At 41.8% G+C, this 17,194-nt stretch overlaps 1 protein-coding gene across 3 annotated transcripts in view; it reads left to right on the top strand.

Annotated features, from left to right (window-relative positions):
• PIAS1 (protein inhibitor of activated STAT 1) overlaps nt 1–17,194 on the top strand; it is a 51,827-nt gene that overhangs the window by 26,652 nt on the left and 7,981 nt on the right. For all 3 annotated transcript variants that reach the window (XR_002119087.3, XM_085234258.1, XM_085234259.1), the window contains exons 3-9: nt 4,661–4,745; nt 5,317–5,364; nt 5,887–5,977; nt 6,629–6,763; nt 8,824–8,929; nt 10,400–10,473; nt 15,584–15,744. Coding sequence is in view for 2 of the 3 variants with exons in the window: in XM_085234258.1 (XP_085090384.1) it covers nt 4,661–4,745; nt 5,317–5,364; nt 5,887–5,977; nt 6,629–6,763; nt 8,824–8,929; nt 10,400–10,473; nt 15,584–15,744 (700 nt within the window). In the remaining variant the exon portion in view is untranslated. The remainder of the gene's footprint in view (nt 1–4,660; nt 4,746–5,316; nt 5,365–5,886; nt 5,978–6,628; nt 6,764–8,823; nt 8,930–10,399; nt 10,474–15,583; nt 15,745–17,194) is intronic.

A 17,194-nucleotide genomic window follows, 5' to 3' on the forward strand; every position in this document is an offset into this window, starting at 1 on the left:
CCCAGGGGATTGGGGTGCTGGGTTCACAGCGTTGCTGCTCAGCTCTGGCTGGTGGCAGGGGCTCGGTGCTAAAGGGCTGCGGTTAATAGAAGGGAAGCGTTTGTGTGTAAATGCTTGCATTACCCAGGAGCTTCATAAATTGTGGTGCTTTTAAAAGGGCGATGTATCCTGAGATGCTGCGGATCTCCCAAACGAGAAACAGCCTCTCATCGTTCCTGTCCTGTGCAGCAGCCTGCTTTCTGCTTTATTAAAAACACCGTGCGTGTAAACGAGCCCCGTTCTGGATTGGTGTGAGGGGATTTGGGCGAGCTCTGTCGTGAGGAATACGGGTGTTGTGTTCCCTGGCTTCCGCCGCAACTGAGCGTGGTTCAAAGCCTGTCTGAATTTTACCTTTTAAGAAGGTAAATGTTCCCTGTGCCCTGATCTGAATGCAGCAATTTTCGTCTTAGCTTGGAGCCGGAGTATTACATTTTCAGTGGTGCTACTTGAGAGGAGATGGAGCATAAACTGACACAATGCCTTCTGTAGCTGAAAAGAATAAAAAAGCAAAATGTCTGTCTTGCAACAAAATGAAGTATCTTACGTGTTTAGGGAAGATACATAAATATTTATGTGTTGGATTGACATCTCCTATAGTGTTTGGGTTTTACTGGTCAATATTTTGACAGATGTAACTGATGAAGATGATGTACTCTATTAGCTTAGTGAATGCCCAATTAACACCTCTTGTTCGGCTTACAGCATCGAGCAGAAATTTGCTGTAGTCCTGCTCCTCCTGCTTGACTATTCTGCTTTCAGAAATAAACATGCTACTATTGCAAACGACTGGTCAAAGGCCAATTCACTGACTGCTTTTCTTGTCTTCAGCTAAGGTAGAGTATAAAACGTAAGCTTAATTTTAGTCCAAATACATTTCTGCATTAGAAAAGAGCGTATTCCTCTGTAATCAGCTGGGTGAGCATTAACCTTAGCACACTGACAGCACGATGGCCAGCTGCTGTTGCATCAGGAAGCATCCCCACGTCGACGGCGTAATGACCTGAGCTTCATTAAAGGTTCGGAGGTGTCTGCTTTTGAATGGAAACTTAGAGCAGCTTTTTCTCGAGGCAGCAAGAGGTATTTTACTGCAGAAAGATTGCGTGGCTATTTTTAGCCCTGGGTACTGGTGAGGTGGAACAGAATATTTTTAGAGCTGTAGAAAACGCAGCCACTCGAGCTGCCTTCTTTCATTCTAATGCCATGGACTTTTTTTTGTCAAAATAGAGTAGAACCGGTAGGAAACGTTTTTTACGTGTCATTATTATTAGTTATGTTCATTATCTTTTTAATATAAATATTTACATAGAATTAAGTCCTGTGAATAGCACTCCAAAGTATTAAGATGGTTTTTACTCCAACTTTGAAAAACATTACTCATGTGAACCAGTCAATAAAAATGCAACAAGCAAGGTGTGATTGGGGCACTCTCGATACGTACCAACCCCATCTGCTGTTTGGATCATAACTGGAGTGAAGAGCGTGCAATAATTCAGCGGGTTGTGCTAGTAGTGACTTGGTAAGAGGAACCACTTGGAAAAAGAAATGCTGCACTGCAGTTCTACGCAGCTCGGTGTGTCTCTGCTTACATCAGGGCCCAGGTGTGCTGACTGCAGGGCAGTGTCAGCTGCGCTCAAAAGAGAATGTGCGTTTTGTGCCTTGCCTTCTCTGGATTCTGAGCTGGGTGAATTAAGTAGTAGTGAATAGTTGGCTCCAACACCTCCTCCAAAACAGAGATTGCTGGAACAGAAGAGGGTTTCCGTATCGCTTGTCTGAAGCTCTTCTGGTTGACATCCATTTAATTACACAAATTTGCTTGGAAAGATTGTTATTATCCCCGTTCAAACATCTACCTTTTCCAGTGTCTGAATAATTCACGTGACTTGCTAGCACTAATACTCGCCATGCGTGGCGTTCCTCGAAATTATTGTGTGCATGTGGAGCAAAAAATATCCGGTAGACATTTGTGCTTGGTACCTCTTTTCTGAGATGTGAAGGAAAATGACCTACAAAGTAATCCTCTGCGCTCTGCCATTCAAAATGCGCGAAAGAAAAGGTTATAAAGCTTAATAATTTATAATTGTGAGGGGAAAAATGTGTTTCTGGCAACTTTCATAAGAATTTTTGTATTAACTGTCTTGGCTGTGTTCCAGCTTTATCAGATTATAAGTTCTATTTTAATCTGCTCAGTTGTCAGCTGGAGATCTTTTTGCCTCCCTTTGTTAAATAAAAGCTATTTGCAAGGCGTGGTTGGATGGTTGTTTTTTTTTTTTTTTTGCCATAAAAACAGTTTTCTTATATAAAACTGTACTTGTGTATTTCTGGTTGTAATTGAATTCCAGAACTCTGAAGATAAACAATGTGTTTATCTGGTCAGGGTCTGTTTGGCTCTCCTAAACCCAGCGGATCTGCTGGATGAACTGGGAGAAGTCTGCTGGCTTTTCTGCACTCTTAATTTCCCGGCTTCCACGATTGCTTCCACGAGAAACACAAACAAGGGAGTTTGTGTCCTCATAGGTGAGCTTGGGAGCCTTGCACTTAGACGTGGAGCTGCTAAATTAGCTCCCTTTGATTTGTTTTGTTGAAATTTTCATGCATCGTTTGTAGGATAAGTAGATCTAGAAATAATAGATAAGGTTATAAAAAGATATGAGAAAACATACGGGAGATCAGAGAAAACCACAAAGAAGAAAAACATTTCTCATTTCCCTTTCAGAAGATGCTTCAGTTTGGTTTGCAGCCCCCCCTTCCCCTGCACAAGGGGCCGAGAACACATCCTCCCATCCTCCTCCCTGCTTCTGCCCCTGCAGCGCTGTCACTCCTGCATTCCCCTCTTACAAAGAAATAACAAAAAAAAAAAAAGCCACCAAATCTTAATTTTGCTTTCCAGTGGCACACGAGGTGGCCAAAGCAAATAAACAGTGGGCCTATAAACTTGCCCTTTTCCCAGCTGGTAGCAGGGGGGGGTGTGTCCCATGGCTCAGAGCCTGGCTTTGGATCTTGGGTGCTGGGATGTCTTCCCTCTGCTTGCGTCGCTCAATCTGTCGAGAGTTTTGCATTCTTTGAAGATTAGCTTTTGCATTATCTCTCTTTAATTAACGACTTGCTTCTTCCTTCTTCCCAATCTGACCTTGCTCCTGTGTGATACCTTGTACAGAGAAACAGCTTCCTGAAAACACTGCGAGTGGATATTAGCACTGCTTTACAGCTGGGGAGGGTTGAGCAGCGTGTGATGGATTGCACTTCTGACCACTGGGGACCATCGGCTCATAGACTTGTGCTTCCATTTATTGGGATGAGTGCGTGTGAGGGTGATAGCCAGCCCAGGTGGAGGTGCTGGAGGCCTTCTTGTGCTGTGAGCCTCGGCTGGCAATGTTAGAAATGCCCTACATATAAGTGTTTCTTCAGATAACTTAATGCTTATAACAGTAGCTAATATTTTTACAAAAATTCTTGCGCAGCACGTACTGCCTATACTCGTCCTCCAGCTTTGGTGCGACCGATCCATGAGCAGCATGTGCTTGTTGCATGGAGTGCAGTAAAATGCACAGGGCTTGCAGCACTGTTGTACAGAGAAAGTACAAATGTCACATAGGGAAATTGCTGCTGTTAGTATTTACACCAAGTTAGCTACTATTCTGTTGCTGGCCCCAGCCTACCACATGCTGGCTTCAAGGGAGTATCTGAGGTATCACCCTGAAGCTGTCACTCGTCAGTTAGTCAAGGATGAGTCAGGGCATGTGTTAGAGTAAATCAGAAATGATACGTTTGAGTGCTCAGAACCAGAGTTGTTTGTAACCTCGTGCCATTATTAAGAGCAGAACTGAATGGTGAACTCATCAGCACGTGTGTTGGAGTGAAAGCTGTAACCCGTTGGCCATTTCTGCAGGGAGGTGATGGGGGATCCTGTTTGTTTCAGGCCGTTTCCTTCGCTTTGGATGCAGCCAAGCTTTGTGTCGTTGTCCCCCCTGGGGGAGGAAGTGCCTTCAGAGCACTATTTTGGAGATGCTTAACGTTTCTTTGATTTTTCAGCAGGTGCATTAATTGTTAAACACCGTTTGTGTTGTTGTGGAGTAAGTAGTGCAGAGTTGAAGGACTTCAAAGCCAGACTTCGCTGCTGTGTGTTTCATGATTGCTTGCATAGTATATATTCGATGCATCTAACCCTATAAAATAGCTTCTGGAACTATGAGAAATTGCCTAGTTGTACTTTTCAGTCCCTCTGTATGCTTTTATGAGGTAACCCGTGGTCTTGTGTGTTAAAGGAAATGAAGTGATTGGGAATTCCTTAATTTTTTCATTTAATATCAAATGCTTAATGTTGCTGCTGTGACTGGTAAAGCCTTAAGCTGATTTATCTCAGCTTTGCTGTTACCTGCATTGCTTTTTTAATGTATAGTTTATATAGAAATATAACAGTTGTTTATTGTTTTTATTTACAAGAGGAATTAAATGACAAATTCCATCTCGGCTCCGAAGTTGCTTGCAAAAGCAGATGTGTATCAGATCATTGGGCTATAAATGTGTTGTGTATATATATATGTACACGTTTTAACGAAAGGAGGCTGTTGTTAATTATTCTGTATTTACTGTTTTAAGGCAATTATCTCTTGTTTTCTTCCAGCATCAGATAACAGTCAGCGATTTCGAGAAACCTGCTTTGCGTTCGCACTGACGCCACAGCAAGTGCAGCAAATCAGCAGTTCAATGTGAGTTTGACCAGTAATACAGTATTTAAATATTACAAAATCCTTGAAAATTCCAAAAACTCAGCTTACAACAGTTTTCATTTTAAAATGTGATCTTCAGTGTACATAATGCTCAGAGGGTGCTCGTGTGGGGAATTCTTTTCTCCTTTGTGTGTAAACTGATGGAGGAGAAAAGGGTGTGGAATGAAATACCTCTGCTGTGCTGTGGTTTCTCTTGCAATAAGTGCTGTACAAATACAGTACTCTCCTACTTGCAGCCCTTTTTCACCACGAGTCAGATCCTTTGTCGAGTTCTATGTTTATTCAGTATAAAGATGTTCCTCACAGTTACCATCAAAATTTTCTCTTTACTGTATCAAAAAGGTAGAGGTCAGGTGAGACTGTAATTGGTTTATTTCCTTTGAAAAATAAAAAGTAGTCTGTATCTTGGGAGTTGTGTTTTGACTGACCAGAAGGAAAGCGTGGTGCATAAAGGGCTTTGCAGAGATCTGACTTAAAGCATTGTCTGACAGAACATTGGCAAACCTATTATACAAACAGTACATCTTAACCTGTTTTCTCTCTTTGCTAGGGATATTTCTGGGACCAAATGCGACTTCACAGTACAGGTCCAGCTAAGGTATGTATTTGTATGGCCTGTTCTCAATACTGTGATGGTTTTTTTTTCTTGCAGTATTATCAGAAACTGTCTGAACTTAACTAGAGGGCCTGTCGTAGGCATCGGGATAGTATCTGATGGTGTCTACTGAAATTGGAGTAGGAGCAGTTGAAGAGACTGTATGTGCTGTCCTTTGTGAAACCCTGGTCTGGAATCAAGGTCAGGCTGGAGAAATGGTAGGAAAGAAACTTGGATGATCCATCTTTTGTAACAAGAACCTGCATATCTGAGTGAACCTGTTGTTAGGCAGACCCAGCCTGAGGAATTCAAGAAATCTGAGGAGGAACCTACAGCTGTCTTGACCTAAACCTGTAATCTGGGGAGCTTTCCTGCTTAATGATCCATAAGGCTAATTTGGGGACTGTATTTAGCAAGATTTGGCATATTTTCACAATTCAGTGGGGGGAAAAATAGTCGTCCTAGGAAGAGATGGCTTTTAAATCATTTTATTAGTGAAAGGTGATGAAAGCTCTTTGCTTTTAGGTTTTGTTTATCAGAAACCAGTTGTCCACAAGAAGATCATTTCCCACCCAATCTGTGTGTGAAAGTAAATGGGAAACCATGCAGCCTTCCAGTAAGTAAGATGTTATTTTGACATACATAATTGGATAGAATTGTTAAGAGCTGTCTGTCAGAAATTAGCCTGAGAATTTATCCTAACCTTTGTTTTCGCGTTTTGGAGCATTTGAATGAAGACAGATAGAGGAATGAAAAAGATAGTTAAGTAAATTGTTTCTCATGAGACCTGCCAGCGGATCAAGGAGACTGATATTCTGAAAGCTTGACAGTAAGTTTTTGTTTGATAAACATCCTGTGAGTCTGGCTAACGTGGGGCTCTGTTTCGGAGATCACGCGTGCACCGCTGACCAACAGGGCTGAAGAATAAGGCACAGACTTGGAGGACTGGGGCAGAGCACGGGGTTGGGCTGGGCAGTGTTAGCCAGGCACATGCAGCGAGAGCGCCGAGAAAGAGGTGTCAGAGCTGCCTTCTGATATTCCAGTGGTTAGGGTTCAGATTTGCAAAATGTGGAGCTATGTGTAAGGAAAAAAAACTTGGGAAGCACGTGGTGTTCGGCTGTCTGATGTTCATACTTCTTAAACTGAAGAGGAAGCCCGGTTCAGGTGGGACCCAGCAGGTATTGTGGCAGGGCTGTGGGGAGCGGGGAGGGAGAAGGTGAAATCACTCTTCTTCTTTTACTGAGGGAGAAAGTCCTTTGATTTCTAGGGCTATCTTCCACCAACCAAAAATGGTGTTGAACCAAAGCGACCTAGCAGACCAATCAACATTACCTCACTCGTCAGATTGTCTACGACGGTACCAAACACAATCGTTGTTTCGTGGACTGCAGAAATTGGAAGAGTAAGTAACTTTGTTTGGTGCGTAATGCTGCCTAAAGCTTGCCAATTTCTGCCTTGGCGTCTGCTCGAAGGATTTGAAAGCAAGGCAAGATTAATTGTGCAGGAAATACTTCATGGTTTCGCAGTGGATCCTTCCTTATTGACTGTATTAGTCTGTTACTTCAGTTTAGGCTGATAAGACATGCTCCCTTAGGTCAGTAGTCCTCAGTTTTTTATTGGTGTGAGCTGTCTCTCCTTACCTCTCACCCAGCTGTGAGTCAGGGCCCAGACGATTTGCTTGTCGTAACGGCAGGCATCTTCCTGGTTTGGGGCATTTGAGAAACAAACGTGGCATTGTGTGCAGAACGGTGGCTTATAACCTTGTAAATGTAGACACTAAGCATAGCAACTCGATAGGATTCACGTTTCATTTCTCTCCCGTTTCTGTTCTCACAAATGCTGTCCTTCTATTTAATATTTAAAAAGTCATGATTTTATAGCTTTTCCTTGTCTGCAGGGAGAGTGTCAGGATGTTACAATTGATGCTGTAAAATTGCTGATGTTCCACTGCACTAATTAAATCTGGAACGTGGTGCAAAAGCATAATTGAATAAGTTGGTCCCTGAATTAGTGCCTTACTTTCAGTGATGACTAATAACCACTGGTTACGTGTTACAGAGTTGATACGTGCTTGAAAAAACTCTGGCTCTGCCATTGCAACCATCCTGTTTTTTGAGGTCCTGGGAACTGTCCTGGGGTGAAACTTGGTCCAAACATTTGTCTGAGCGCAAAGCCCAGGATTCCTGAAGCCATTTGGAAGAATGCTTACAGCCCAGCCATGCACAATAGGCAGTTGTAAAACACCACGATGGTATTTCATTCCCTCTCTGTCATGATGGATTTCTTGTGGAGCGTAAAACAATCTCCATTCAGATTACAGAGTAAATGATGGCTGAATGATTTTTTCAAAGTCATCTTTTATCTAATGAGAGCCACAGGTATCAGAAATAAGCATTTATTTTTAAGTCCATTTTGGCTTCTTTTGCAGAAGTGCCTGTGCACACTGATGTTAGGGCTTTCGGTCCAATGCTGTGCTTTTTCTTAAGAATACGAATGGGGATTTAGGGAAAAGAAATGTCACAAGTGTGTGGCCTCTGAGCTTCTCTTCAGTGACCCAGCAATTTCCTTAGCCTTTGCAGATACCATTTACAAAAGAATATACTGGCTAACTTCCAACTTACAATATGAAACTGAAGATAGGGGCAAATTCTTAGCGTGCTTCATGGGAGTTATGTGCCAGTCAGAACTTCCCCTCTCATTAGATAGAATGCTTTCTAATGTGACTGTTTGAGCCCTGGACAGTGAAATGTGAGGAACTGCTCTATTTTCAGATGTGCCTGCATAGTACAAAATCTGAATTCCTTTCCCCACCTTCCCTGAAGTGTCACTTGCACATCTCAGCTAATGTACTCTACCTTTCCTGAAGTCATAATTGTGATTTTTACACAATCTGTTTCACGAGCCTTCTGTACAAGATGCCTTGGGCAAGTTCCTAGCTTTGTAGATTCAAGCTGTCTGTAAATAATTTCACAATGTTAATTAGCTTTTTTTCTAACTTCTATACTAATTGAGGCATTAAACAAACAAGTTAAAGCAGTGGTTTTTAACGATGTGAGATGCATTCATTGTAAGAATGAAATATTTAAAATGTGCTTCTGATGCTCTTTCAATTTGTGTAATTTTATGCTAAGATATATTACTGAAACCCCATCTCTGGGTTCTGGTTGCATCCTGCGTAGAGTGGCAGATGTCACAATTGCCTGAATTTTTCTGGTTTGTTTTGCTAGTGGAAACATACGTGGTAATTGCTGGGGGTCAGCCTTTCATTTTTCAATTTCAAGTGTGTGAGTATATCTGCAAGTCTGGAGAATGCTTCATATCAAAAAGTAATTGATGCACCTTAATGTGAGGCATGTTCTGTCCTTTCCATTATTTTTCTAGGGAGTGGGAGTGGTGATGGTGCTGGTGATTGAATAGTGTGATATCCCAGTTTCAGAAATGAACTTCTGTTCTGTTTTCCAGAACTATTCCATGGCAGTCTATCTCGTAAAGCAGCTGTCCTCTACGGTGCTACTGCAGAGGTTACGAGCAAAAGGAATACGGAACCCCGATCACTCGAGAGCATTAAGTATGTCTGATGTACTGCTCTACAAAAAAAGTAGCTTTTGTAAAGGGAGATTTGAAAGAGGGCTGTACTAATCAAGGCTTGGACTTCCTACAATTCTCTGGGTTTCGAGAATCTGATAGTGGTGTTCTTTGTATTCAGTTCCAATTCAAAGACTCCGAGGCTTTTGTTTGTGTTAGGAGCCAGTCCAGGAACCCTGTTGACACAGTGAAGAGAAAAATGCAAGAGAATCTCTTTCAGTTCAGTCATGCTGGTTTTGTTTCTTCAGAATACAACAACTGTATTTACATAGTTAACTGGTAATTCAGTACCTCAGCAAGCCGAACTAAATGGCAGAGACTGAACCTTGATGCTGAAGTGCTGGAGGAAGGTCTTCATCAACACACTCTTTGTTCCTTTGGCACACTGTTGTGGAGTGGGCTCCCAGAGAGTCTGGCACAAAATTCCCTCCGCTCCCTCCCCGCTCCTTTCCAAACTTGATGTGAGCTTTGCTGCTTTGTTCTTTTCTGACAAGTGTGCAGTGATAGAAGAAAAATGCAAACAAAATCTGCTACGCACCCTGTTTTTTCCAGGGGAAGTATGAAAAGACCACTTGCCAGCTGTTGGAGTTGTACTCCTTCATGCTCTTTTGGGAGATGCTCAGATAATGCACATTGTCCCCAGGAAAGGGAGGAAATCAGCCCTCCGGTAACTGCAGGCCCACAGATGGTGTGTAGTACTGAGCAGCAGCTTATGGAGCACAGAAATCCAGCGTTCCCAGGTGGCTGCCACTGCTTGTATGCAAGAGGGCAGTGAGGGTGTAGGTATGGTTCACGGAGCAGGAAGAACGTGGAACTGACTTGTTCACTTAAACAATGGCTGCTTATAAAGCAGTCCTCTCGGATAAAAATAGAGGCTGGGTGGGGACTGAAGACTAGTGTATTAACTAGTGTTAATGTTTCACTGCAGTTATTTAAAGCTGCAGTTTTGTCAGGGCACTTCTGCTGTGATTTCCTACTTCTCGGTTTGATTTTTGGTCTTTGAATTGGAGGTTTTCTTGATGAATGTTTCAGAGGTTTGCACAGACTTGTCCATCTGAGAGTTACTAAAGCTTTTTTAAAAACAGTTGAAGTTAACAGTTGTGTTACTGTTGCTCGTTGTGGTGGTGGTTTTTGAATAACTTTCAACTGAACAGTTGTGTGCATGGGGAAAAAGCCATTTGGATATAAGTATTTTTTCTAGGTATCTTGGTTTAAGAAGAGCTTTTCCTACTTTTAGCTTTCTTAAATTGTTGCTTATGATCTTTCTAGAGGTAAAGATGGCTTACATTACACCTTTACTGTGCAAGTAAGAAACACTACTGCTTGTCTCCAGCAGATGTAGCAAAGCTTAACGTACCAATTTAGAATTATTTTACTTCTCTTAACAAATTTGTTTTAAATCAACTGTAAAACTAACTTACTTTCTTTCGAATAACTTACTCTCTTTCAAAAGTCAAAGAGAAACTGACTGCAGATCCAGACAGTGAAATAGCAACGACAAGCTTAAGAGTTTCTCTTCTTTGTCCGGTAAGTGTTTTTAATTCCCTTAAAAATTATTGTGATTTAAAAAAAAAAAAAAAAGAAAGAAAAAAAAAAAAAGGGAAAAAAAAATCAGTGGCTGTTGTTGAGGGACAAGCGTTTGGTAGAGGTCGGCTTATGTGCCAGCTTCATGGGAGTAGGATCCAGTACTGTAGTAAAGCACGTGACTTGCCCCTGAGCAGGTGAGTATTCCATTAACTTGAAGATGCTATTCAGAATGACACGTAATATGCATTTAAATCGATCACTAAGTCAGGCACGTGTGCACATTGAGTTCCTAGTGTTTGGTTGCGGTAACACCACTCTCAGCAGTAAGGCAGGTGATTCTGTCTGTTAAAAACAGCTCTTCAGCCAGCGCCTGCTAGCAAAGAGCTGAGCGTTTTTTCAGTAAAGGTGATTCTGTGCATTTGTACGTGTTGAATGTTTCAGTCTTAGAGAAAAAATGAAGCGGTGATCTAGAGAACGTTCAGCTAAAACTTGTACCAAAGGTGAAGTGGGGGACTTCCAATAAATGTGGAAGTGACAGACTTGCTGCATCTTGACCTGTTGTTTTTTTAACCAAGTACATGTAGGGTTTAGCAGTAGTTCATACCTGGCTTTGTTATCGTTGGCTGAACTGTGCAATGTTAACATTATGTGTACTTTTAACGTCTTTGGGATGTGGTGCTCTTGTTTTAAATATCAAATACTTTCAGAATACTTGACTGTTCTATGTATTGATTGACACAGTATCTTTAGTGCAGTATAACTTTTTAACCTGCCCTCAAGATTGAGGATAAATCTACTTTCCTGGTTTGGCTCAGTCCGCTCAAGCTTGACATGAAATTCTCAGTTTTGAAATGGAAAGAGAGTTCTCTTTATTCTTGGGAAGTTGTGGTTTATTTCAGTAGTTCTTAAATGTCTACTTCAACTCTGTCAATGTAAAGAAGCTTTTTACAAAGCAAAGCTTTTGTATCTAAAAGCACAGTGATTACATTCTTGGTTTTTTTTTTTTAAAGACTATTGTACATCTTTGTGTGGTATTTTCACAGTCTTTCCTAAGATTGTGAAATCTTAATCCCAATTGATAATGGGATGGATAACTGTAAATAATAACACATTTATAGACTAATATGATTTGTTTGTAAATAAGATCCAGGGATTACTTTTACAGATGAGAATTTTAAGAATTTTATCTTGAACTTAATCTTGTAACCTATAATTGTAGAAACACAGTAACTAAACCAGTAACACCACACTGAAACTGCTGCAGACTGGGAATGCTGAAGGTGCTTTACTTGAACTCGTGTTGTGCTGTTTGCATTCTGTTATTCTGGCCAGCACACTGACAGTGCTGTTGCTTTTTCTATCATTCATTAGACAAGATGTTTTAAACCCATTATTAGTTTCCAATACAGCCAAAAATAATAAATTGGATAGTAGAATTAAATGACAGTAAGAGTTTGGAAGTGCCCATGTATTCCTTATCTTGAATCAATCCTTGTGCACCTTCTGGAAGTAGTTTATTGCTTTGGCCATGGTTGATTTGCCTAAACTGCCACTTGAGGCAGTTGGATTTCTTCATAGATTGCTCTGTCTCAGTTTTCTGACACTCTTCTGTTTGTCCTAATTGTGTCTGTTAATGATTAAAGTTCTTCAGCTTTGATATTTTGAAGCATATTTTTGCTTGCTGTCTGTGATTTGGATGAGTTGGTGTTAGAGCAGGAAGATACAAGATTGTTTTTAGGATTGCAATTTTACAAATACGTGAAGATGTCAAATTCTGCTTAGCTTTCTCACAGTTATGGTAGGGATGGAAACAAGGCACCAGCTAGACATTAGGCTGGAGCTCATCAGAAACCCCACTTTTCTCACTGATTCCTCTTGGTTCTTTTCTGAGAGGCATTCAAATTGGAGTTTGTAGCCACATATTTATCTGCATCATTTTAATACTCTACAAAACGTAGACTTTTTTTCCAGCGTGTTCTTCACTCAGTGCTGTCTGATCTCACTGTAGCTCTTGGAGTAATCCATCACTGCAAAAGCTCTGCAGGACCAAGACTGCACCTCTCAAACTGTCCTGTGGGAAGAAGGATGGCTGGCAGGATTCAGGCTGCCCTCGACTCTGAATTCAGTCTTGCTGGAAGCTCCATGTTTTCACTTGCAGATTTGTAAACGTTTGGCTTAGGGAGAAATTTTTGTCTGTATTTTGTGCTCGCTTTCTAATGCGTGAGTGCAGAGGGGACGATTTGAAAGTGCATGTTGAAAATACTTACATAGTTTCCAACAGCAAAACTAAAACTTAAAGATCAGTGCATCTTCAGCTCTGTTGATGTGAGGATGCTGATCCTTCTGTCTCATTCATTATGTGTGGTTCTATCATGTGTGTACTTGAGCAAAATAAATGGGATTACATGTCTGGGAAAGGGTGGCAGGTTTAGACTTGATAACCTTTATTTTGGCCTCAAAAAGTAATAGTAAAAATAAAAGGTGGAGCTAGGCAGCTTACTGTGACTGTGTTTTGGATTGCTGCTGAGCTTTTTTTAGCACAGAGGCCTGCTCTCCCTCGGAGACCATGCAGCACGGAGAAAAAGCTGCCCTTAACTATTGGCTGGATCTGCCTCAGATGCAGCAGGCAGAGGCTGGGCTGAGTCTGTGCTTCAGGAAGGCACTTGAATTTGTGTTTTTTGGTTTTTTTCTGCCTCTCTCCTCCCGCCCTCAGAATAAAAATAAATCCTCAGGCTCTGCAGCAGGACCAAATATTTAGCTGAACAAAAATTCCAAATCCAGCGTTTCACCGTAGGTTTAGCAGCTTTGTTTACAAATCTGTAACTCCTGTTTTGGGTACGTTCTTTTAGCATGAAAAGATAGCCACCTTTTGTAAGCCTGTAAAAGAAATGAATGCGGCGTTTCTTTTGCTGACAGCAGGCAGGAACCAGTAACAGCACTGGGAGATTTTCAGAAGTTGGGAAGCATCCCTTCTTTTATGACCTCTCCTTTTGTCAGTTCTGACACAGCTTGGCCGGCGTGGCAGAGCTGATCCAGGCGTTCGGTGCCAAAAATGGGGAAAGGAGACCTTTCCTGTTAACACTGTGTGTGCTGTTTGTCTGTGTGCCTGGCTTCTGCGAGACCCAGGCTCAATTTCTATACCAAGAGCTTGCAGAAATGTTTCTGGTGGTAATCTTTTCAATTTGGGACACTGGAGTATTTCAGTTCTTCCTGCAGCATATGTGTTTGACCTGTCTTGTTTTTCTTTGGCATCACATAGAAGGACCCAGTTTAATCTCCAGCACTCTTACTCTCGATCCTCACTGAGCTAGGAGACTCTCTGTGCCCAAAAGACAAATGAGCCATTGACTGCCATCTGGGAGATAAGGATTCATAATAGACGTGGGTCAGGGGCCCTTGCTTTGTTGGGGGCTGATTATGGTATAGAAATAATGTGCTTGGTCATGGATTTTAGGGGAGGGGTGCCAGACACATGGCACATGCAGCACCTCCTGCTGCCCCAGCTCCAGCACCATTACTGCAGGCTCCCCAGGGAGGTCCCTGCTTTCCTCCATCTGGTGGTGAGGTCTGTGACAGTGACGGACAGCCAGAGGGGACAGAAATGAGCAGGGTCCTGTAATCGAGCTGAATTTGCTGAGAGTGGGGCGGGGGGTCCAAAAAAAGCAGAGGGGAAAAAAGCATCATGGAGGAAGTAGTGGACTGTGAGTAGAGCCTTTGTTCTTGATATTGTTTTTAGTTTTGTGATATTCTGAGATTGAGTGCCATCCTGTGGCACCCATCTTGTATTGCTTGCAATCAGTATGCATGACCACATTGCTTGCTTAAGCCGTACTAAAAACAGTTCCTCCTCCCAGCCACTGCTGGAATTGGCTGGAGGCTTCAAGTGAAGTCATAACATATATTTTGGTCACTTATCTAGCTTCAAAATAGTTGGCATCAACTTCTTAATAAATCATTGTGATTTTTTTTTCAGGTAGGAGGAGTCTCCTTTAGACTTTATTGCTTTTTAGTGTAGGCAGTCCCTCCTAGAGTGTGACTTCTCCAGAAGCACCTGCCTGTTGAAGAAGCTTTTTGTCTCAGATGAATATGAAATGCCCACCACTGTCCAACCAGCGTTGCATTTGTTGTAATCACGTGTTGATATTTTATGGCCTGGGTTATCATTCATCTATCTAATCCAAATCAAGCTGTTCCTGTTGTCAAATCCAGTCTGTGCACCTGCTGTGTGCAGCGTCCCTGCGCCTGCCTGCTCTGCTCAGGCACTCGTTGTGCTCTTTGTACTGAGCATGTGGAAGCTTTGTGCTGCCCTCAAAACTGCAAATGGGAAGGAAAGGCTGTTCCCCACTGACAGCTTATGTTAGCACTTACATTCTTGCTGTTGAAAAGACTTAATGATGGTCAGCTGTTTGCATTTTGAAGAAGGCAAAAAAATTTCAGGGTAACTCAACTGTAGCATCAGAATGATATTTAGCCCAGCAGAATGAGTCTAAAGTAGTTTCTTAATGGTTAACAGGTATGGTTTATTTCATGAATTGCTGCTTTCTGCCAGTTCTTTAGAGAAAATGGTGAAAATAACAAAAAATTGAGGAAACAAGCTGTAACTCTGCGAACGTGCTTCTGTATGCTTGCTCCCGAGTGTGGAAATTAACCAGGTTGTTCCAGTAGTGCCCTGATGGCTGGGATATGGACAGCAGTTTGAGCACACACTTCATCAGCTGTGAGTGAATAGGAGAGGGCTGACCCACGTTCTTGGGCTTTTAAATAGTAATGAGCATGAAGAATTATTTTTCATGACTTGTCCAGGACACTGGTATGCTGCGGGTGCTTGGGAGGCTCTGTATGTTGTTGCCAACGTAGAGAGGGATGTAGTCCTCAGTTTCCTTGATCAAATGTAGCTGAAAATGTGACTTCAGTAAGGTTTGTATTACCAGTCAAACCTAGAAATGAGGAAGGGAGGGAACAGTGTATTATGGCATGTGTGTTAACTGAAACCTGGATTTGAGGAAGTGTTCTGGAGTAGAATTCAGCCCATCCCAGCCTCTTTTTAAACAGAAGAGCCCTGTTTGTTAATCCAATAACAAGGTGACGCAATCTTTTTTTTTTCCTACAGCTTGGTAAAATGCGGCTAACTATACCGTGCAGAGCTCTGACCTGCTCACACCTGCAGTGTTTTGATGCCACTTTGTACATCCAGATGAATGAAAAGAAACCAACTTGGGTTTGCCCTGTCTGTGACAAGAAGGCACCCTATGAACATCTCATTATTGATGGGTGAGTACAAATGGGTTCAAAATGAAGGATGTAACTTCTATTTTCTGTTACTGCGTTTGTGCAGTACAGAATACATTGCTCTGCAGTTTGGTTATCTGATTATGAGCTGTTCTAAATGGCCACATCTTTGAATTTCCCCACTGTTAAGAACTACTTACCAGGTGTGTCTTCTGTCAGCGTTTTGAAAGAACGAAGGTGATCAGACTGAAGGTTTATAATAATTGGAGGTATTCCTTCCAATCTCAGACAAATGTTTTACCACTGTGCCTCAAAGTTGTCTGTTCTTTCACATATTCACGTATGATGGATTCCTAGTTGAAAATAGCACATACTGACTTTTTTTCCCCTTAAACAGAGCAACTGCACAAATCTGGCATAATTGATAAGACATTTGTGTCAGATCAAATAAGTGCTGCCACCTCACCCCCCAGATGCACGTACAATTTCACACTTGGGGAGTTGCTGTGTATAGAAAGTGACAGAAGTCAATTCCCTGGTACTGCCTACCTACAGAGCGTTAGGAAAGCAAGTGTTGGTCTCCGTGAGGAAATGCCAAATACGAATCCCAGAATTTGCAGTTCTATTTCTTAGATTGGAGCTATCTTTCCAGAGTGCGATAAAGCAGAACAGCAAGTAGGGTTTCATAGAGGAATATGTGTTTTATGCTGAAAACAAAGCTAGAGCTGCAGAAAACCACTCTCAAGCCCTTTTGGAGACCCTCGGGTTTTGTACAGGCAGCTTTGGAATCGGGGACCCTTGGATTTATGGGTCTTCTGCTTTGGATTGAAGAACTATGAGGATACTTGCTCCTATACAGCAGTAGAGACTAACAGTTTCAGCCTCTAGTAGTTAGTAAATAATTAAAACAATGTATCATTCTTATTACCCCTGTGTTATCAGGTGTGGATGTTGGAGATTAGGTGACAGAACAGTAGCATCCCAGAGAAAAGGCTCTTTCTAGAAATGTTTTAACCTGGGAAAAAGCAAACTTTCTCACTAATTAAAGCGAAGCTCTTTCATAGGCAGAACCACATGAATGGTCTTGGTCAAAAGCTGGAATTCACGCAGGGAGTGATGTGGTGCCAGGATTCTCGATGCTTTGGGAGACGCAGATAGGAGAAGAGTATGTGAGTTTAGATTCCCATGCTCAGCCTTTGTTAGGAACCTTTCACTTAGAAAGGAAAAAGAGCTTTCTGGAAGTACTGGCCCTGAAATACTCAGCTGTAGGGATTGCTTTAAGACACAGGCTTTCTCAGTTAGACTCTGTTGAACAATCTCTTACTTACCCATGTTTATTTTCATGTTTGTGTACATTCTTCCTTTGTTTTGGGAAATACACAGTTCTGTGTTGTGAGATCTGGAGTGTTCTAAACCCATCTTTTAAGTGAATGTGCAGATCTGTACTTTAGGCAGTTTTAAAAACAAAAAACAAAACAAAACAAAAAAACAA

This window comes from Meleagris gallopavo, chromosome 12 (assembly GCF_905368555.1).
Source record: "Meleagris gallopavo chromosome 12, MGAL_WU_HG_1.1, whole genome shotgun sequence".
Taxonomy (NCBI): domain Eukaryota; kingdom Metazoa; phylum Chordata; class Aves; order Galliformes; family Phasianidae; genus Meleagris; species Meleagris gallopavo.